The following is a 24,264-nucleotide window of genomic DNA, read 5'->3' on the forward strand; positions in this document are numbered from 1 at the left end:
AAAAACAACAACCTTTTGCAGATAGCAGCACTTCCTTTTGCCTAAGAAGAACACACACACAAGAACCCTCCCTGGTTTTGGCTCAGTGAAATACTTAACCGACCTTGACAGATGCTGCTGATTTCAAATGTTTTTATCTGTACTTCCCCACCTTGAGAAATGCAATCAGGGAGACAAGTGGTCAGAAAGAAAGAGAAAACCTTCCAGGAACAGCAGCACTAATGGTTAACGATCACAATACCGACACAGTGACTGTGAGGAAGCACATTTACTGCATAATGTCTCAAATCTGGAGTTTTTTTGAGACATGTCAACACACAAGAATGTTGACATTGAGGGCCTTTGAATCATCGTGTGTGCACGCTATGTTATGGTTTGTAATGAGATAAGATGCTGCTGAAACAGTTTTTTGTCAGCCTGCTTCATTTATGGCTTTGTATGATGCCTGGTGGACTAATGCGACTTTCAGGAATCCACTCTGTTTACACTCCTGTGAGATAACTGTTGAACCTGCTGAGCCGCCCTCTGATGGGAAAATGCAATCTAAAGGTTATCATAACCGACACATTAAAACATGAATAGAGTTGCACATGAAATGTCACTGAACGTCTCATTTGTAATAAGTTGGGTAAATTTATCTTTTGTATTATTGTTCTGCCCGCAGCCAGATATGGATCTGTCATTTCTGCAGACATATCGGCGACTGCATGATTTTACTACAGCTACAAGTGTTTAATTCAGAGGGTTCAGAAAGAGAGGCTATTGAGAGCTTTGTAGGTGATGAGAAGGATCTTGGAATTTATTCTGTGCTGGATAGGGAGCCAGTGAAGGTGCTGAAAGATGGGTGCAGAGTTTTTGGCAGTTGGTTGGTGGGGGGGAGGCCATAACTGCACTGCACTTTGACACAAAGGTTTGTGTGTCGGCACAGCAAGAAAGTGGGCCTACTGCCAGTGCAGCTCAGGGTGGATATCATTCACATGTACCACATCATCAGTGGACCTGTTCCAGACTACCTGGGCTGGTAGTCATATTCTATACTCACATAGTCACAACCTTGGGGCCAGTGTGGGATTATGCAAGCTGCTACGAGTGAACAGCACTGTGGAACTTAGCATCAAACTGTCAGATTCCAAAGGGCTTTAAGAGGCCAGGTCCGGGCTAATCTCTGGGGTAACATGACCATCTAGAAAGGCATGTCCTTTGTATACACGGTTTTATTTATTTATTTATTTATTTGTGATTTATCAACTTCTAGGACATTGTAGTTTTCATTATGTTTCTATTGTTAACATTTTGATTGTGATTGTGAAGAAAGCTACTAGGACAGGGATTGAAGTTAATATCTGATGTTTTTAAGGTTGTGTTTGGTTTCTATTGTTCAGGGGATACTATGCATGTTTGGTGTTTTTGTCTGACTTGTTATTGTTTTATGACTATCGATCGACCGACCGACCGACCGACCGACGACCGACCAACTAATTTAAAGCCATATAAATCCAATCTGTGCCACCAAATGCAAACCATTTGCTGCTAAGCCTTCTTATCCCGTCAAAGAGATGTATTGTTGATATTATTTAGTATAAAAGTGTCATGGTGAGCTTAGAGAACATTACAAAGCTCCTTCTCGCACACTGCTGGGTGGATGTTTGTGCTTCATTACAAATCTCCCTGTAGAGTCAAAGACTTTCTGTAAAGGCCTAATTATCACAAATCATCTGTTATAACAAACAATTATCCTCTCTCTCCTTACTCTCCAGATTGAAATGCTATAACCGTCTCCTCTCTTCTTGGAAAGATTTTCGCCGGAGTTTCCAATTTGGTTGCATTGTTGTTGTTTCCATTCAGCCCTGAGAGCTTTAGTGAGTGTAGAGTGATAAGTCTGGCCCTGACCCAGTCAAGTTATTCCACATAAAGCATTTATGGACTTGGCCATGAGAGTACATTACGTGTACATGAGAGCATTGCTGTGCTGCAACAGCAAATAACCTTTATTAAATTGTTGTTGAAGTCTAAAATTGCTTCAGAACACAACCCACATACCCTGTAGTCCCCCTGTAACTAGATGTTTCATAGTTAAATGAGTACCCAGTACAGTTGGGGGAAAAAAGTATGCGTATCCAATGCTAAGAGTCTTTAAACTCTTTTTTTTTTTTTTTTTTACAAAATATTTGCATGGCACCTACATAATGGTTAATGGTCATTTCAACTGTTCTACACAAGGTAGAACAGTTGAAATGAGTTGAAACAATACTGAGCTTTAGTTGGTACATGGTATGGCAGTCAGCGAGGCAAATGTATCCAAAGATAATGCCTTTTAAAGATAAGTAAAAGGCAAGAATACTTAAAAACTGAACAGGGTCGATATAGAAATTTTCTGTGTTGTTTTCCATTAAAACAAACTGTTTTATTCATGATATGAGTTACAAAATGAATCGAAAATATAGTAAAGACATTGACAAGGGTAGAAAAAATAATTTTAACCTGTCCAAATCTCCAACTTTACCTCTAGATACTCAACTAGCCTAAGGAAGGATTGTATTATTGCTTCTCAAATCAGCACAAAACAGTTTCAGCTGTGCTAACATAATGCTCAGGTGTTTTAATGATCAATCAGCCTTTCAACACTATGAACGTGGATTAACACAATGTGCCACTGGAACAGTGGAGTGATGGTTGCAGACAATATATAATAGATATTTAGAAGAAAATAGAAAATATAGAAAATTTGCCGTCTCCAGCTTTAATATTCATTTACCACATTAACAATGTTTACACTGTATGTCTGTTATTTTAATTTTTTAAATTGTGCTTATCCTTTCAAAAATAAGGACATTTCTAAGTGACCCCAAACTTTTGAGCGGTAGTATATATACAAAGACTACTGGTGGAGGGACGGATGGAAAGCTGAACCGATAAGGGAACAAAGACGAGCTGGGGGAATGAGGGGAAGAACACATAGGATATATATTCATATATATATATATATATATATATATATATATATATATATATATACAAACACAGGAAGCGAAACTAAAGGCAATAAGGAAACACTAAGATTACAAACGAAAACAGGTAATATATTAACAACATAACAAATTGATGATCATGACACTGTGCAGGTACACCATCAGTAATACAGATTACACCGCAGCTCTGGAGTAATCATGCTGTAATCTATTACCAATTTTTTTTCTAAACCTAAAACAGACCGGACAACAGTGCCAATATTAGAGGGTTCAGCAAAAACCTCTTTTTAACATTAAGTGATAATATTTATATTTCTAAAACTTCCAATTTTTCAACATATATGCATGGCATCTACGTGATAGTTAAGTTTGGAGACAGTTTGTGGTAAATGAAAATAAATTGTTGGTATGGTTGGGTTAAGGCATCAAAAAAATCTTTTGATTAAATTTAATAATAAAAAGGAGAGTTTTCATTTAAACCTTTGTGATGGGATGTGAACTTTGGCTTTAAAGTATGACTCACTGGGGGCGCCCCGGTGGCACACCTGCCGCGTACCATAGAGGCATTGTCCTCGTGAGCGGGCGGCCTGGGTTCATACCTGCCCGTCCATCACTTCAACCATGACACATTTACATGCAGGTGGGTCACATGCAAGAATGCTCAGATGCCTTGACAGAGTGGACATGTTGTATTAAAAAACTGATACTCAGTCACGTCCTCACCTGTTCACTACAGTCAAGGGATTAAATTCTACTTTCACCAGAAAATAAATTTATGTGTGTGAATATGAAGAAAGAATGAAACCACAAGTTAATGACGGCTAGGAGTAAGGGGGAAGAGAAATTCAAAACCCACCGCTCCCATATGAAAACTAAAAAACTCTGAACAAGTAGAACAGAAACTGTTTTCATATATTGGCCCCCAGGAAGGCCACTGAACTCACTCCTTTTCAGTACCTTTGTGTCAGCATGTTCCTCTTCAGAGAAGTCACTTTGGTTCATTTTAGGAAAACACTCAGTGACTGAGAGTGTCATTGTCATGCAAGTCATAACTTCTTAAATCAGATTTCCAAAACGGCACGGCAGAGATGCTTTCCACTCACTTTGAATACCAGCCAGTGCAGCTGTACAACTGCAAGGAAGAAAAACACAAATTGTGCAAACCACCTAACCTCAGTTCTTTGCCCAGACTTGCAAGCTGTCTATGGGTAGAAATGAAACTTGGCCTGAATGATAGCTGAACATGTTGAACATGTGTCTTGTGTTGCCCTAGGAGTTTAATGGCATGTCAAAATGACATCTGGCTCATGTAATCACAGTGAATTATCAATTAATCCCACATGAAGAAATTTGATCTCATTTCCCAACACTGACACATATCCTACGTAAAAAAAACATTATGAGTCAATAAGGGTGTCCCTGGAATGTGCAGGACACATTGCCTGGGAAATATTTTCTGTTAGTGATTTTCCTGATTCAACCCTGTGGGGTGAGTCAGGTGGCACCCTGAAGCTGAAAATAAATATAAAAACAGTGGAAATATACAGTATAAGAAGCTGATACAGACGAACCTCCTCTGACCAGAATCTTATATGATTATTTATTTTCCAAAGAATTGATTTGTAAGCGGGCGCTGCTTTTGTCTGCCTTTTATCTTGGACAGAACCTGTTCCACAGCAGGTTAAGTGTTCAGCATAAGTTAGAGTAACCCTATAGTGCCCTCAATAACCCCAAATCCTGGTTGCTCTTGTTGTTCTGAACTTGATCTGGCCCAACTGAAAAAAAACAGCACTGTTAGGAAGCACTAAGAGCCATCCAATCACTGTGTGTCCTTGTTGAAAAGCACTTATCGGTCGTTTCCTCGCTGAGTCCTTTTACTGGAAAGCACTTACCACCTACTTTCGGTCTTAGTGGGAACCCCAGACGGAAATAAATTTGTTTAAAAAGAAGACACCCATTAGTTCATCAAGACAGGTCTCAATCCATGAGTTATCCCATTAACAGGGAAATGTTGACTGTGCATGAGGACTTCATTAAAGCAACATCCTGCACGTCACATTCACCCATAGAATAACACAAGGGTTTTCCATGGTAATCGTCTCTGTTGATGTTGGCTTCTGTTTGAGGATTCAAGGGAACCAGCAGCGCTTGTCACATGCCTTTCCTTGGGCCTTGTTTCCTGAAATATAATCAACTTTTCTTTTTCCTTAAGAGGTCAATAATGTGTAATTATTCAATGTAATATCGTTTTTTTAATTATTATTTTGGTATTAAGCTACTTAGAAGACTATAAAAACCAGGCTTTAGGACTATTGAACCTCCACTAAATACAAAACCACTTTTATATATACACTTATATATATATATTACTATAAAAAAAACATATATAAATAATCTTTTAAAATGTAATAAATATATATATATATATTTTTTTTTTTTCTTTTTTTTTCTTCTATGTTTAGGTAATAATTAATGCAATAAAGGGTTAAATAAAAATAAATATTTAATCCTGTATGTTGTAAGTTTTATGCTATAAAATATGTACACACTAATTTATATAATATATTACTTTAACCCTCTTGTTTTAGTTATTATTATTTGTCTCTATTGTTGCTTTTTATATTGTTTTCATATGTTTAAATTAAAACATTTAATTTAATCATTACATTTTGGAAAACGTAATTATCATATCTCTACAGTGTGCAGTGAAATGTTTGTACTGTGCTTGAAATAGAAAAATAAATGTATACATTAAATCAACATATTAAAGAAAGAAAATATAAACAATGTAATTATATACAAAAAATATAGATATGTTTCGGTAAAAAATATTTTTTTTAAATATAGATTTATGATAATACACACTTAATTATTTCAACGTTTTTCAATGCACATCTTCATATTTTAGCATTAATGATGTTTTAATTAACGGTATGTGGCCCAAAGAAGCTTCCTTCGCAGACGGTCATGACACAGTTTTTCTATTACTCAGTATGTGATTGTATTTGCAAAACAGTCATTAAAGGTGTTATGCCAACGTTACGTAAGCATGTGCATGTAGGATCTTGTTCTTTTACATCATTGTCTCTTCAGATAGTATGGAGGGTCAGAAATCACCCGCTCATCAATGCACTTTGGTAGCCTGGGTATACCCAGACTGCCTTGCGCGCTCGAATTTGATTTCGAACCTCCAGGCGGTCTGGCAACGAGGCGATTATCTTAGCCCTGTTTTAGGGATCCAATCACAGAGCGGGGAGGGACGGTGAGACGATGACGCGTACTACTCGGCACTTGGAAGCTTTCCGGATCCAACATGGCTGCTGCAGACGCGAAACTCTCTTTAGCTGTAGATGGTGTTTTAAATAGTTTAGAGCGAAAGTTGAAAGGCGAAAGGTCTCTCGGCAGCTCCGCTGTCCCCCGGCTCGGAGCGAGATCACCGGTAGCGGGGCTATTAGCGCCGCACGGGCGGTTTCTGCGGCTCGTTGCGCCGAGCCGGCGAGACCGCCGGTCACCGCCGGTGATCTCGCTCCGAATCGGGAGACAGCGGAGCCCCCAGAGACCCGCAGCAGCTTGTTTATTGCCCATAAAATCAGTGGATGTGTGTGGCAGAATGACATGAGGGGGAATAAAGCGTGAAAATAAATAATCTTGCAGAAAGCGAGAACTGGAGAAGCAAAGCAGCAGCAACACTCTCTCACAGACACACACACAACAAACATCCATCTCTGTTGCTCTACTACGTCATCTGGTATAACTGATCTGATTGGCTAAGAGCTACCTACAGACGCTTTGATAGATATTCTAAGCGTCCAATAAACGGCTCCGGAGGATCGTAAACCACACCTCCTCTACGGAGAAATGCATTGTAGGTGTCCAGACCTAATCTCCAATGAGATTTGGTCTGGTGTTAGCCAGGCTAGCACTTTGGACAAATTCACTAAAAGACAGTTGCCACATAAGCCTGTCACTTAATACATTTGCTCAGATGGAATCAGACACAGCCGTCACTGTAGACATAAGTTACCCAAGTCAAGTGCAAACATTTCTGTCTTCTGTCTGAGCTAATATATAATATATATATATATATATGTATATATATATATATATATATATATATATATATATATATATATATATATATATATATACTAGTGCTACTTACATAGTTAGGACCTTTGCTGCAGAGTGAGGACATCTTTGGTTTGTGAGTGCAAAGGTGTGTGTGTGTGTGTGTGTGTGTGTGCATGTATGAGGGGCATTTTATGCCAGCACACTATACTAAAACGCGTGTACAGCGCCTATGCGATGACATCAAACGTCTAACGTGCGCGTGTAAATTCCATTCACTTTCAATGGACAGACAGGCGTCACGTAGGCGTCACGCAGACGCTGTACACGCGTTGTTGCACATACGCCTACGTGACGGCTGCGTGACGGGTGAACTACGCCTCAAATACGTGACATGAAGACCCGCGTGACTGTTAAGTACAATTCTACATAGGCGTACAGACACGCGTATTGCGAGTACACCAGATAACATGGGTGACGGGTGAAAAGTGCCACCAGCGAACGTAGTGGACGCCTGTGTGTGTGTGTAACGCGTGTAAGCCTATAACAGTTCAGCTGTTACACAGAGTCTCAGCTTCATATGGTATTGTTTATAAGAAAGCACAACTTATAGATGAAGAGAAAGACTATCTCGTACTTACCAGATAAACTTAACGTTTTTCCGGCCAAAACCGGAGGCTTAATTAGCCTGTTTTAGGAGTGAAAGTCAGCAAAATGCAGCTTAAACAAAATGTTTTACCTCATTAGTTAACTACGAATGTCTGTAAAACATAATGGGACTGTGCATAAGTGCCGAATTGGGTTAAACAGTGTAGATATAAGGTCCGATGGAATCATATTGTGAACAGACTTCTGTCCACATGGCTACTGAATATTCATTAGATAGGTCCGCATGGCTACTTAATATTCAGGGGTGACAGCGATTACCGCTTCTGCAGGCAGGTAAACCTACCTAATTACAGCTGGTGCTTAATGAACTGTGTGTCCGCGTGCGAAGCTGGGAACTGGCTGTGAGCGTTGCACTTTACTATTAGCCTACTATTTTTAAGTAGCTGAAATTATTTTAATTATCCCTTTCACCCTTGCTATCATTAAATATCAATTCGATATCATTCAAACCTAGAGAGAGAGAGAGAGAGAGAGAGAGAGAGAGAGAGAGAGAGAGAGAGAGAGAGAGAGAGATTTCGTTAACAAGAAAATAAAAACTGGCCTGAAAATAATAGAAATATCCTGACAGCTCTGTGGGGGCTTGGAGTTCATCTGTAAGTTGTGCTTTCTTATAAACAATACCATATGAAGCTGAGACTCTGTGTAACAGCTGAACTGTTACACAGAGTAACACACTGTCAACGTACACGCGTTACACACACACACAGGCGTCCACTACGTTCGCTCGTGGCACTTTTCACCCGTCACCCATGTCATCTGGTGTACTCGCAATACGCGTGTCTGTAAGCACGCCTATTAATCAGACTTTATGCTGGCACAGGCGACGTGTTTTAGGCGTTTAAGTATAGTGTGCTGGCATAAAATACCCCTCATACTGATATGTGTGTGTGTGTGTGTGTGTGTGTGTGTGTGTGTGTGTGTGTGTGTGTGAGTGTGTGTGAGTGTGTGTGTATTATACAGTCTATGGTAATGGGATAGGAAAATAGAAGGGCGGGTGATGTGATGTGTGTCTCTGTGGTCTCTGTGTATTACTATCTCTCTCTCTCTCTCTCTCTGTGTGTGTGTGTGTGTGTGTGTGTGTGTGTGTGTGTGTGTGTGTGTGTGTGTGTGTGTGTTTATTTCCGTTTTCTTTCTGTCATGGTGCCAATCACCACTCAGAGTTTACTCACGCAGCAGAGAATCTATAAAACCCAGTAGAGAAGAAGAAGAACTAGACGGAGTCTGATTTGATCCAGTCCAGCAGTCAGCACATACTTTAAGGTAAGCAAATAGTTTAATTTGAAACTACATTGAACTGTAAAAATACATGATATGTTTATTTAAAGTATTTTAGAAACAGATGTACTGATATACTGAATTTTAATACAAGTTCTTAATAAGTAAATTAACTCATTTATGACTGCACCAGGATGCTTCTTAAATAAATGAGCGATGCAAAATTAATTTGCTTTATACTCGGTATATTTTATATGTTGTTAAATTACCTTTATTCATTCAGAAACCGAAAAAGAAACAATGTTGAAATGTTTCACGTTTATCACGTTAGTTTTTGTTTCCATAACAACGAGGGAGTGGAAAACAAAAACGAAGACAGACTGGGTGGGTAAAGCTCTACTCATTCATGTCTTTATGTGGATAGTGAATTAGATATCTGCGTAATGTGATGGGGGCCCACAACTCACGGAGAGTTAACCCCTTACTACCCTTACTTATTTATTTACAATTATATAAAAAAAAAATATTTGTGTTTTTGCAGCAATACTAAAATACAATGTGCTGCATTAGAAAAAAATTGCATGGTTCTTGCCCAAAAATGAATTGTATCAGCATAAAGTGGCTTGTGTAAAGGGGAGCGTCATGGGTACCCATAGAACCCATTTTCATTCAGATATCTTGAGGTCAGAAGTCAAGGGACACCTTTTAAAATCGGCTTGCCAGTTTTTCCTTTGCTAAAATGTATCGTACCGTAACTTGCTTAAAGTATATACATATATGTAAAACATATACATATAATATGTACACACTAATCTACATAATATATTTCTTTATTTAGTTATTATTATTTGTCTCTATTGCTGCTTTTTAGTTTGTTGTCGGCTTTTCCATTGTTAAAATTAAGCCTAATTTCGGAGCATTTTTTTTTTTTGCCCTCTTCCTTTCTAGTTTCATATGATACCTTGACTGTAGCATTAAAACTGATCTTGCTACAGCTTTTGAAATATGGAAAGTCAGTCGAGGACGTCGACATCACTAAAGAGTTGAACAGGTTACGTGAAGAGGCTCAGATGAACACATTAAACACTACCTGCTCAGCACCAAACAGCTGATAGACAACATTAGCAGCCTTTTATCAATGTCATGTTGCTTTAGATTATTCTAAGTTGCTGATGTCTTTAAGGTCAATTCTTTAAAAAGCAGAAATGTGTTTGTGGGCTGCAAACCAAACCTACAGTTTCTCGGTAACATTAGGAGAACTTCACACTCTCCGTTGCATGCAGCATTTGCAAACTGCTGCATCATGCTTATTGCTGCAGTTTCTCGCTTATAAAAGCTATTTTTTACTTGACAGGGCAAGTTGTTGCTTAACAACAATAGTAATATAGCTGTAGCTATTTGCTCCTCACATGTAGTTACATCTAAATAGTTTTCTCTCCTTTGCCATGATAATCTATCTTAGTTACTTAATTTTTGTCATATGTGATTTAAAAAACAATAACTTTTAGCTAGGCTAATTTTTCTACAATAATCTAAGTGTTTGCTGTTGTAATACTCATTTAGGCCATAACAATGCATAACAATCTCATGTTCTAAAAAGGACTGTTTCTTCCCAGAGTTTGTTTTTTTTGTCTTAATAATAAAAAAGACAAAAGAAAAGATGAATCAGTGATGAAACCAATCCTTCATTGCAGCCACAGATGGAGCTATGTAACTACACATAGAGTCAATATGTTTATATGTACTGAAAGTTATTTCTTTTTCTATGTATTTTATTGTCTGAATTTTTATCTCTGTCTAGAAATGCTCTGCTGCCTCGTTGCTCCTGTAACAATGACAGAAAAGTACTTTGAAACTTGAAATAGGTTATAAATATGTATTTTAAAAATATTTTAAATAATACAATAAAATAAAAAGGATTAGCCTTAATTTGGATGCTGTTTCACTGCTTATTTTCAAACACTGCTGTAAATGCTGCAGTCATTTGCTAATTTAAAAACATTTTGGGTGCCACACATTGAGCCCAGCGGTGTTACCATTTCACACACAGGAGGTATTGAGGTTTAGACTTCATTTGACTAATTCATCTTAGGTTCAAATACAACCAGTTTCCTGTCATCTGTATGGAGACTAAAAACACAAACCAAGCAATCTAACAGGGTGAGATCACATCCTTCTGAAAGTCGTGGCTGCATAAAGTCCTGTGTGTGACCTTATAAGACTCATTTTTAAACGTTTTATTATGTGTAGAGGTGAGGAACACTCAGCAGTTTCAGGAAGTAGGATTGGCTTTCAAAGTTTCTGCAGAATTGCATGACGACATACATTTACTCAGAATGAGAACGTGCCAGGTTAATTATTGAACAAGAAGCAAAGTATGTGATTTCACTTTGAATGCACTCTATGTTCCTTTAGAAAATGGACACTTTCCGACTCCTCTTCGTCATCTACATGGTGATAACAGCGTCTGAATGTTCAGGTAAGGTATACATTATGAAGACGAGGAGTGCATTAATGGATCTGTGTCTGCAGCTGTAAGGAGTCGATCCTCATCGACCCACACATGCAGTTTATACACTCATAGTGCTGAAGCTGCACATGTAGAGGAAGTAACTCTTTAATGGACAGCCAACACTGCAACACACTGTATGTAAATTAAGTGTATTTCCATTAATATTCTGCATGCACGAAGATAGCATTCAATAAAATATTTGGAGGAGACAAGGCCAGGATATAAAGGCTTTTATCTAGTTTGTGTCTGTGTTTTGAAAAAGTAAGATATAATCATAGTAGCAGGGACCTCAGTTCACTTATAGATAATAAAGTAAATGGCTGGTAATATTATATTTAATGTCCTTATTGTCAACACATCTGACAAAAAGACTAGAAACAATTCATCTGACAAACTCTATTTCACCATCCTGCCCTTGAGCGTCATATATGGTTTAAGGCACAGTTAGAAGATAATTCCAAACAAATGTAGCATTTACTTATTTCATTTACAATATTTAAATATTAAAATGATGGTGGACGGTGGTTTTCAACCTGAGGTTCAGGACTGCTAAGGGGGGTCACATGATTATTTTATAGGTCACCAGATGGTTATGGAAAAATAAAAATAGCATTTTTAGCTGTTTTAGTGGATTAGGGGCAGAGAAAAAGTCACAGATTGGATCTCACCTGATTAAAAAAATATTAGAATATTAGAATAATCCCCAACTGTTCAAGTGCTCCATCTATTTGAATGATTCCCACAGCATCACTACGTGCACTAAAACATGCATGTAAAGAGTTAGGTGACTCATTTTTTAATTGCTTTTTAAAATCATCACCTCCTTTTATGTTTTAGAGATGCAAAGTTTAACAACCTTTTTCTACTTTTTATGAACTCTTTTATTCCTTTGTTATGCATCAGTACTGCAGCAATTCAAGATTGTAATAACTGTGACCTCCAGCTCCCTGCACATTTGCATAATCAAGAATTAATAATATTGTGCTTTTATCTTCATGACAAAATGATCTTCTCTCCCGCAGCCGAGCCCGTATGTGAGGACTTTGATGAGGATGAGTACAACGTTCTTGAAGGGGAGGCATTTTATTTTGTGCCATACGTTGTGGACATCCCTGACATCCCTGATGATAACATCACATGGTACAAAAAAAATATTCAGACTGAGAATATCACCACTGATGAGAACAAGAACGTACATTACCACGGTGGAGCACTCTTCTTCTTAAACCTCCACACTGAGGACTCTGGCTTTTACACTGCCCGGTGAGAATACTTACTTACTAACTAAATCAAATTGATGATCTTTTGGTCATTTTAAAATACATAATTATGACTGTTAATACCAAAAAATCCTCTCCATCATACAACCTCATGTTCCAAGATTCAAATACAACACACAAGAGCACCCTTACCGCTTGCTTAGTTAGTTTTCTTAAGGTTAAGGCAAAAAAAGCACATGGTGAAGTGTTAAGAAAAAGTAAAATAAATCCACGTATACGTCAAAAGTGAGGCAATTACAGAACTGACATAACTACAAATGAAGTAGTTTTGTTGTTGACATAAAAATGTGACGCACAAAAGTTAAATGACATTACTTCAGATAACACTGAGTCTCCTTGGTGACAGTCCTGTGTTTGTTTGACCCCACCTCACACCTTCGAGAACACCTTTTCCTGCTTCATACTCCGTCTCCTCTTTGCTTTCTCACTCTGTAACGTCACTTCTGCACTCCTTCACTTGGCGTCATTCATAGTTACAGTCACCAGAGGTCGTCGATAACTACAAACAACTACAAACTACTACAAACAATATGGGTCGTAATAATGTGTTGTACAAACCACACATGGGGTTGTATTAAAGGGAAGGACAATGTTATCAAAATGCTCACTAATCCTACTCACAGAGACCTGTTTCTTCTTTTCTAGGCATACATTGCCATCAGGAGAGTGTTACAACTATTATTTAAAACTTGAAGTCTTCAAAGCAAGCCCGACGACAATAGAGAAACTCCTCTATGGAGAAATCGAAGATTCCAATGAAAGCAAAAAGGTCCCATGTCCAAGTCCTGTCAAAGACACATGTAAAATGTTGGGAGGAAATCTCAGCTGGAACAAGGTACGGCCACCTGTGATTACAGGGACACTGGTGTCAACCGCAGTGGTGTATTTCAGTTTCACTAAACTGTAAACCTGGTAAAAAAAAATCTATTTTTTGTAGACTGATAATGTATTGTTAAAAGAGTATGTTTAGTTACCGCCAGGCAGCTTTAGGAGATTAGTGGCAGGTTGGTGATTCTAATGTGAGAAATGAAAGTGAGCTCAGATTATGACAGAGTCTTTTGTCCCAGAGTTCCTAAAATAAATAATGGACCCGTTTTTTTAAAAGCCACATCTCCTGAACATTTTTCTGACGGCCAAATGAGGAGAAAATCAACTTTGTTTGAGACCTCTCAGACCTGTTTACCAACATCCCAGCTAAATCATTTTAGCAATATGAAATAATATAAGATATTCCTTTATTCATCCACCATGGGGGAAATTCAGCACAGGTACAGAGTTAACAGATTAAGATAATGAAAATAGAGTACAATAATGAAATAAAATAGAATAAAGGTGAAATAGAAATAAATAGTATAAAATAAAAATACAAACTTCAAAGACCCGACATCCACTAGTGGTATGCCAAAAACTAAAACTAAAAATGTGACTGCGAGCTGTATAAATATCTAATGTTAGCAAAAGAAATTTTAATTGATTATTCTTGACAATCTCAATACTTTAAAGCAGGAGAGGCGAAGCCTGTAATGTGCCATCTTCCTTCTTTGGTAACAGCCACGTGATTTACTTGTTTGCTCTTTCAAACTTAGTTGGCACTTCTTGAGGATAATTTAGTCGTTTCTTACGTGGTAGTTCAAAATTAAGTTGTTCTTCTTGGGAAACACCTGCTTCATGTCAGTTTGTATATAGGAAATAATTAGCAAAGTGACTTTACTTAACATCTAAGTGTATTGTAAATTAATTAATCATAATTCATTTGGACTGTATCGTTATGATATTGTTCAGTTTAACAAACTATATTGACATGGAAACTAAGAAAACTACTGCAAAGGCAAGACAAAATATAAAATCTTACTTTCCCAAATGTTCTATTTTTTTTTTTTTTTTAATTAGAGCATGTGGTTATTCAAATGTAAAATCTTGCTTTTGTTCTGTTTGCAAGTTATTTACACATGGCTTTATATGATTTCTTCTTATTTACTCTTCACATGATGTCGCTCTTCGTTTGTGGCCTCTCCTGCAGGACAACAAACCCCTCGAAGGTCGCAATGAAGCTGACCTGAGGATTTATAATGCTACCAAAGACGTCGAGGGCATCTACACTTGCATTTGTACCTGGACACACAACAACACGCAGTACAAGTCTTCAGGCTCCAGGAGGGTGAAACATCAAGGTGAGGAAGCATTTTTAGGCCTTCTGATTGTGATGTGGGATGTGGCAAAATTACTTCAGGAGATTTTTAGATGTTTTTAGGTGTTTCCCACAATGTAAACACAGTAGTTTATCTCTAAAAATAAAACTTCATCTTTGTGTTTTTTTTTTGCTTCCTACAGAGTCATATGCTCACGAAGTGTTGACGATCATCTCTCCAACCAACAAGGAGCAGTTTGGTGACGAAGGTGGATAAACTTTACATAATTACACCACATTCAAATTAGTATCTCCTCCGATACTTTGTAGTATTCAGCTGCTGACAAATTCAAAAACAAGATCAAATATACCAACATATATTTCTTTTTATCAGTTGGGTGATTTTCAGGTGAAAAGGCATCTACTTTATTTATTTTTAAATTATGTATAAGAGAGTTCAGATATATGATTGTATATATGAATGTCAATTTTTTCATTTTACTATATTTCTTTATAGAAGTCAGTTGGTAAAAGTATATACATTTATTTTCTTTTTCTTTAAAACAAAAGAACCGTATTGATGTAACACTGGCCATAAACAGAAAAAGCTTCATGAAGAATGCACTGAATTCTTTTTTGTAAACAGAAATAACTGGCACGTGTGACTGTGTACAATCCTCTTGAAATAAAAGGCATCTAGTTTAAAAATACCGGTAATTTTTTCAATGTCTATTTCAATATATAAATCTTGGTTTTAACAGCAATCAGTGACTATATTTTAATGTAGTAAATTTAAACATAGACAGTGATATGCTGTTAAAATCACGTGTGCATAAAATTTGGTAGATTTAACACTATATTTAGTCCGATTATGCAAATCCTGCTCCACACCCAGAAATATTCATAAAAATATCTCATATGACAAAAAAAAGCTTCTTCTTTCTTTCTACCAGGTGTTGGGATAAAGCTGAACTGCTCAGTTGTCTGCGGGATTAACGTGAAAGACCACTGCGATGCTCACTGGATGATAAACGGAAACACTTTCCACCAGATCGAAGGATACAATCAAACCACGGAAACGTAAGTCTGATCTGAAGCTGCATGATGAGGCTAGGTCCATAAACAAAGTTAGTTTATCATCAGGTGGGGAAAAGTTTCACATGAATCCATCCAGTAGTTGTCAAGACATTTTACTTTGAGACTGATTTTTCAGCTGGCAAAGCAACAAAGTCAGTGGGGTACATCGTCCAGGATCCATAACTGTAACATATTTTTAGATATATATTACTGAAGTGAAAAAAATCGATTTGTTAAGGACACTGGGGGCAGTGGTGGAATGTACATTTACTCAAGTACTGTACTTAAGTACAATATTGAGTTACTTTTACCTCACTTGAGTATTACCATTTTATGTAACTTTATTCTTCTACTTCACCACATTTTGAGGCAAATATTTTACTTTTTACTCCTCACCATTCACAACAGCTGTAGTTTCTTTTTAAGGTAAAGATTTAACATAAAAACCATGATAAAGTGATTATTCATTTATTTTTTATTAAACTTCATAACAGTATATTAATTAAGTATATTTAGTATTTAAAATGAGCCCTACCTCGAGAAAATTAAAATGCTGCTTACATGAATGCATCAAAACAAATAATCTGATAATATATTTCCGAATATATAAAACAGAGTGGGGACATTCTGCATGACGAGTACTTTTACTTTTGATACTTTAAGTACATTTTGATGGTGATACTTTTGTACTTTTACTGAAGTAAGTTGAATGCAGGACTTTTACTTGTAGTGGAGTCATTTCACATTGTATCAGTATTTTTACTAAAGTAAAGGATCAGAATAAAACTTCCACCACTGACTGGGGGATAATGTCATTAACCTCTTAAGGGTTAAAGCAATTTTCTTTTTTAAATTAAAGCTTATAATAGAAGAACTATAATGCCATATACATGTATTATGCTTCAATTGAAAGACAACATATTTTAATTTCTGAAAACATGCATGTCACATACACACAACAAAACTTGTTCTAGTCTAATTCTAACGCTACTCGCTGGCTAGTAGGTTTTTTTTTAACAGATTTAGACTCATCCTCAGAAGATCATAAATGTCCGTTCAAAATTTCATGGCATACCATTATAATATTTATTAAAATGATGATTTTGACTAAAAGTGACTTTGACTTTAACCTAAGTGGTAGACCAACTGACTGACATTGCTATCCCCAGAGCTGCCGGCACGGCTACACACCTGTCTGCAACAATAAAATATTTTAAATCCACATTTAGATTTTGTGCATTTCCACGCTCTGGTTGTCTGAACTGAAATCTCTCTGTAATCAACGACGATGACGACCTCTGAATCATTTTCTTTAATTAGAGTCAATGAGAGCCCTTCAATGAAAACCATCTCTACTGCCATCCTGACCATTGAAAAAGTGTCTGCGAAGGATTTCAAGAGTGAATTTGAATGCGTTGGGGTAGGCTTCTTTGAAGTGAAGTCTACCACTTCTACTCTTAAGCAAAGAAGTCAGGGTTTGTATTTTATCTTTTTACTGACTTGGAATATGAAAGATGCTCAATATTGCTCGCCATGTCCTTTAGTGACACACACAAGCAAATTGTCTTTTAAACTTTCTTTCTTATGTTTGTTTTACAGGGTGGATAATCCCACTGGTTGTTGGGGCTGCGTGTTTATTGTTGTTCTGTGTGTTTGCCGCCTTGCTGGTCAAGTGCTTCGTCACTGACCTCACTCTCTGCTTCAGACGCTGCTTCCCACAAAGCAGTTGCAAAAAAGGTAAGGTAGAGCAGTTTTTTATCTTTAAATCTCTAGAGGATTTAGAAGTTTAAAGATGGCAGTTTAGTTTCTTATATTTCTGTTTGTGTGCAAATTAAACAAACAAGATAGTCTATAAGGTTAATAAGGTCAAAGACAAGATATATTATGATGTTCCAATTTTTTTTTGTACACTCTGAAGTCGGTATTTGATGTGTTATGGATTTATTTACATTTTTCACATTGTCCAAACTGGAATTGGGGTTGTGGGTGTTGTTTTACATCTTGGGACAAAGCCAGGTGAGCTGGTACCACCTGCTCCCACTCTTTATGCTAAGCTAGGCTAAGCTAAGCTAAGCTAAGCTAATCGCTATCCAACCTGTTGGTAGTCGACTTTACAAAAGAAGAAAACATTTGTGGAATAAAAAGCATTTTGCTGCTTGTGCTGCACCGATTTAGTGCAACACTAAGTAGAAAGAGGACTCTTTCAACTGCATACTAGACTCTTTCTTACTTCATATTAGAGATAAGTTGACCAAATTATTATCATAGCAGATAAGATAAGAAAAATGTGTTCCTTTTTTAAGTAAAATACATCAGTCTTTTGCACTTTAAGAGCTAAATGTGAGCAACACCTCATACTTGCCTCCCAGAGAAATGCTTGCCTTAAAAGCCCAAATTTGGTTGCCTCTTGCACATTCTAATGCCACTATTCCATCATATACACTGATCTTAATCATTGCCTATTTTAATGGATTATTGTAAAGGAGAATAAGGGTTCTTTTTATCTAAGCCATCATATTTTGACAGTTTTCTTGTAAATTCTGTGGTGGATTCTGTTAACACATTTTTGGGATTAAAACAACTTCAATTGTTAGCTAATGTTAGCTCACGCCTACCGAACAGATATGCATCAGTGTGTTTGGATCACCTCTGAACAACCCGTACACAACCACACACACACACACACACACACACACACCTACTCACACACGGTCTATTTAGAATTCACCAATGGGAATTTTTACATTGGAATTTTTGATCATTGCAGAAAATAAACTCTGTGGCAAACACACGTTCCTGATGCTAACACGTTTTGTTCCGCAGGATAATCTTCACAAAAGAACACCACTTTTATGGTGTTTAAAGTGTTAATGCAGCCGACAGAAGTGAAAGCCTCCGTAGCCTAATAACTTGTTATACATAATTTACAATCATAAAGAGTTTGCAAGAGCACTGAAAAACATGACTGGGCTGTGAGGCGGACAAGAGCTAGCAGCTGCCTTTTTAAGGATACTAAAACTTCAAAATTCACAAGTAACATATTTTATGCCGTACAACTAAACAAAAACATCTCTTCAGCTTGTGTTAACCACAACTTGTGTTATTTCAGGCATCTAACAAAAAACAAATTCAAAATACTCATTGAGTTTGAGAGGTTAGACCCCAGGGCGTTAAAATGCTAACTTACTTCCTGGTTTAAGAACTCCTTCCTGTGGCGACAGATTAGACCATGGTTTAGATCAGTGGTTCCAAAAACGTGATGACACAACTTTTTCCTGGCATGTCGGTCACTGCTTCTCAAAGACAGTCTTTGTTTGACCAGCAGTGACATGTTTTTCCAGGAACTTCTTGCTCCAAACCCATATGGTTCACATAAACCAGAAAATGCAGGGTGTGGTGACAAAGTGCCACAGGATTAAAAAATAAACAGTCTAAAGCCAGACTAATCGTTCCTGAAAAGAAGCTTCCCTTAATGTGTTTGTATTTTCCAGATGCGAGGGTGTATGATGCTTACGTGATCTACCAAATGCAGAGTGAGAACAAGTTCACTGAGGACACACTCTGTCAGTTTGTCACAAATATTTTGCCCTCAGTCCTTGAGGAAAAATGTGGATATCGACTCTTCATCCAGGGGAGGGATGATGTACCCAGGGAAGGTAAGAGTTGAATGGGTTTTTTTCAATTTGGACACAAATACAGATGAAATAACGGGAAAGGCCAACTTCCAAACACATCTAGAGTGTTGGACAAAGGCTTAACTCCTAATAAGCTTGTGCTTTATTTATGTGTTTATTTTATCCAAATTGTTTTGCATTGCACAAACAATGATGCTATTCGAGAAAAAAAGTCCTTTCCTGTTTTCCCTCCTCACTCCCACACCCTGTCCTTGCATTTCTCCCCTCTTCTACTCTTGTATTTTGCTAAATGAAAAGCTCAAGAACCAAAATGTTGAACATCTCTGAAAGGGTCCTTTAGGGCACCCAGGAATGTTTTTTAGTTGAACACTTTCATTAACTATTTAAGTATTTTGTCTGACCCCACAGACCGTGTGGAGCTGGTAGAGGACCGCATTAAGCAGAGCAAGAGGCTGATGGTCATCCTGGCCCCTGGCTCAGGATCAGAGAATGAGAGCACGGACCAACTTCTTGTCTCACCCAAAACTCCAGTGATAGGAGGATTCGACTGGCAGGTAGGAGTATTAGCAGGCAGTAATTATTATTATTTTTTTTACTAAAAAATGTGAAAGTTTTGAAGAATACCTGTTTACATAAGACCGAGAAAGACTAAGGTCATTATAATGGACTGGGTGGGGTGAATAATAATCCCAAAATATCAAAATGAATAGTAGTGAGATGCATTTTGACTTTCTCTCTCAGTAGTGAAAAGCTGTTGATAAGACACAATAAGAATGCAAATACCAATACTAATTGAGTTTTTTGCAATTCTCTTATTTTCTATATTATCTATATATCACTTAACTCGTTCATCCTTTTTGGAGTTAAAATTACAAATTTGCTTGAAATTGTGAAAAAATTGTCAAGGAATGTTCACAAGCATCTTGCATCCATACAGTCTTGCTGGCATTGATGCCTCAATTTGTGGTCAGGATGAAATAATGTTTGGTATCTTAAATTAAAAGTACAACCAGTTTTACAGAAGAAAGTTGGGATGCTGCAATTTAAATTTAAAACCTTTCAAACCTATCTAAAACTATTAGACACAGACTTGACATTTCCTCCAATTTATGAGTAGCTCTAATTGTTTGGATTTACCTGAACAATAACAACTAGCCTGCAAGGTCGAGCTGCTGCAATCCTCTCTTTCTATCTGTGTTCTCTGCAGACAGAAAGGCGCTTCTTGCATACTCAATGACTTATCCAAAGTAAACATACTGTATGTTTAGGAGCCATATTTGGTAATAACTTGACCCTTAACATTATTCATTCATTACCATTAACCGTTATCCGCAATCGGGTCGTGGTCACATAGAGACGGACAATCACACTCCCATTCACTCCTATGGGCAATCCTAAACCTAAGTGCATGTTTTTGGACTGTGGGAGGTCACCCCAGAGAACCCTGTGAGACCCACGCTGACACGGGGAGAACATGCAAACTCCACACAGAAGAGCTGCAGGCAGGAGGCGAACCAGCGACCCTCTAGCTGTGAGGCGAGAGCGCTAACCACTACACCACCATGTAGCCCCCCTTAACATTAGCATAATGTTAAAACATATATACCAAGGCTGAGGGAAGCTTAGACACAGTAGTGTGATACATAGTTGATTGTTAATGTTGCTTCTTATCGCAAGTTTTATGAAAGCAACTTCTAACTTAGCACATCTGGAGTCTCGTTTCTCATTTGTGTGTGAAGTCCAGCATCAGAAATTTCCACAACATCTGCCAAAACACAAAAATATCCCAGTTTTAAATATGAAAGGTCTCGTCTACGAACTCACACTATTCAATTGAGCTTGGGTTCCTAAGGAATTAGAAATCATTGCATCTGTTTTTATTAAGTTCTTCAAAGCACCTGACTTTTTTGGAATCAGTGTTGTATAATCAAGCTGTAAATAACTGCCACAAAAGTTATTGTTGCAAGAGGTAATTATCCAGATGATGAGAAAATTAAGGGCGTATGCTTCTTCGATGATGATGATGTTATTTTAGAAATACAGGCTTAAACCACATTGCGTGCATGCATGGCCATTTTGATTCATACCATGTCATTAAGACAAAAATATTACTTGATTCTACACGTTGAAGTGTAACTCACCCTGCTGCACTGCTCCCAGGAAAATATTTGAAGAGTTAATGTGCAAAAACAAATATTGGTTTTAATTGGTACACTTGGGTGGTGTCAAGATTTTTAATACATTTTTTGCATGCATTTTATTGCGCAATCAAGGGAAAATAAATAAAACTAGAATTTTAGTTTTTTCTCATTTAAAAATGCCTTTTATCTGTTTTTGCAAACATGTGCTTGACTAAACATCCAGTGTATATAGCGTGTCATATTATTGATCATTTTCTAGGTGGGACTGCACAATTCTCTGTTCAAGAAGAAAACAAATGTGATCCTGATCCAGCTGGGCAACCCTGGGCCACAAGGATACACAGACCTCCCAGCTGATATGCAGCACCTGATTCTCAAGAGCAGCCCCATAAGGTGGCCGTTGGGCTTGCAGAGCTCGGCCGACTGGAACTCACGCTTCTGGAAGAGAATCCGTTATCTGATGCCTGCCAGGCCTGCCAAGAAGTGTCCACAGCCTGCTTTTGTTTAAAATTCTTCATGGATGTTTATTTGGCCTTCCAGGAATGAAAGATTCATAGCATGTGCAATGAAAAGGGTCCAAACACACCACTCCCATCAAAAACTTAAGGCCATCAGTTTTATGTTGACATCAGAATGATGCTAAAAAGTCCAGATAGAATCCTGAACATACTTTAGGTTAAAGGATGTGTTTATTCCTTCATAAAAAATGTGTAAAGTTCAAATAACTCTTTATCACCCCCTGCTGGTTAGAAAATAACAGTTAAATTCCTGCATTGTCAAATAAAAAAACTACTGATAAAAATGATTATAATTCATGAAAAAATGTTTTTTTGTTTTGTTGTTGTTGCTTTGAAGATAATCAAACATGGTAAGCTGGATAAATAGTTAGAGCAGGTAACCTTTTGTTTGGAAAATGTTGCTGGTTTTATGACTGCTGAACAAGAAAAGGATGAAACCTTCATTATTTTAGGAAGCTCTCCCCCTCCTAGACTCTACTGATATCAGACTGCTGCTGTCTTTAAAGTGTGCTGACTTGAAGTTGTAAACTTAATGTATTCTTTATTTATATTCTATGACTGTTGTATTTACCCTTTTGTTTTATACTTGTATTTTGAAATGTATCTATTTGCAGGTGTAGCTTCCACTAGAAGCAACCCATTTATATCTACTGTACTTCAGGTATAACTTATAAAGACAGAAATGTGTGTTTTTATGCAGTGTCATTTCTTTAAAAAAAAGAAAAAAAAAGGAAGAAAAACATGATTAGATAACTGCAGGTAACTTGTTATTTTGCACAATAAGATATTACGAGGAGAAGTCCCTACAGCTATAAAAACATGACTCGGTATGAAATAAACTTATGTAATTGTAACAAGCTGTTTCTTTTTTTTTTTTTTCTCAAAGATTTTACAACAAATGTAATTTCTGCTGTTGTTTTTCTCAATGCCGGCTTATGAATTTGAAAACAAAATGGCAAAAATAATATAGAACTGCTTTGTGCTTTAAATGAGTTGAAAAGTTTAAACATATTAATCAGAGAAAACTGATGGTACAGGTACAGGTTGCTGCCACTGTGTTACAGAAATTAACTTTGCCACAACAGAACAAGGTAATCACTGTTTTCCCCATCATTGTGTTTCATATTATATTACAATTGGTTTATACAGTAAAATTAACTTCAACCCCGATTCCAAAGAAGCCGGGTTGCTGCAAATAAAAACAGAATGCATCAAAATTCAGAATTTAGAGGGTATTTTTACAAAAATATCTTGTCTTTGTATGGTAATCAATTGAAGAAAGGTCAAACATGATTTGCAAATTTTTTTTATTAATGTTCTTTACAATGTACTATGATGAGGCATGTTAAATGTAAGTGTTAGTGTTTGTCCAGTAGAGGGAGACACATTCTCTTACTACTGTATGTCTGCATTAGTAGTCCAAAACAATGTATATAGGTTTTAAATTATTTAAAGTTTTCAAAAGGTCATATTGGCATCTTTTTGTTATAGATAAAGATATAAATATATCATTGCACAATATAACATCTTTATTACAATTTAAAATAATACATTTAATTAGATTAAGTTAATCGAGCTAATTGCTCAAAATGACTTTCTGGGAGAATTGCTTTGCTTATTTGCAGATTGATTGATTATCAATATAATTCTGTGCTGATAATGCTAAGCTAATGCTATGTGAATTTACTGGGAAAATACTTCAGCTTCAATAAACAAAATTACAGTTTCATTGTTTCATTTGCAAGTTTATTTTAAAGTAGCATGGTATAAAAAATATGAATTTAAAAAATCTTGAAATCTGATGCAATTTACAGAGATATAGCTGAAAGCTAATTTCCAACCTCTGGTAAATAATATAAACAGCATTACAATTATTTACAACAAGCATTTTAAAATAATGTCTACTATGTTCATAGTCACAGGATGCACATGATATTTAAGGATGAGTTGTGGTTGTTTCAATAATTAATGTTTCATTATTATATTCTTGATTCTCATTTAACCACCTGTTGAGCATCATGAAAAGAGAATAAAAATCTGTGGAAGTTTTGC

At 36.9% G+C, this 24,264-nt stretch overlaps 1 protein-coding gene across 1 annotated transcript; it reads left to right on the forward strand.

The window, feature by feature from the left end:
* Positions 1-7,303: 7,303 nt before the first annotated feature.
* LOC131979226 (interleukin-1 receptor-like 1) lies at positions 7,304-22,937 on the forward strand. Its single transcript, XM_059343161.1, has 13 exons — positions 7,304-7,449; positions 8,865-8,966; positions 11,337-11,400; positions 12,456-12,696; positions 13,359-13,548; positions 14,734-14,884; positions 15,045-15,110; positions 15,795-15,921; positions 17,239-17,393; positions 17,518-17,655; positions 19,410-19,574; positions 19,962-20,107; positions 21,954-22,937. The coding sequence occupies exons 3-13, from the start codon at positions 11,340-11,342 to the stop codon at positions 22,200-22,202; spliced, it is 1,689 nt and encodes a 562-aa protein (XP_059199144.1). The 5' UTR covers positions 7,304-7,449; positions 8,865-8,966; positions 11,337-11,339; the 3' UTR covers positions 22,203-22,937.
* Positions 22,938-24,264: the final 1,327 nt, after the last annotated feature.

This window comes from Centropristis striata, chromosome 10 (assembly GCF_030273125.1).
Source record: "Centropristis striata isolate RG_2023a ecotype Rhode Island chromosome 10, C.striata_1.0, whole genome shotgun sequence".
Classification (NCBI taxonomy): Eukaryota; Metazoa; Chordata; class Actinopteri; order Perciformes; family Serranidae; genus Centropristis; species Centropristis striata.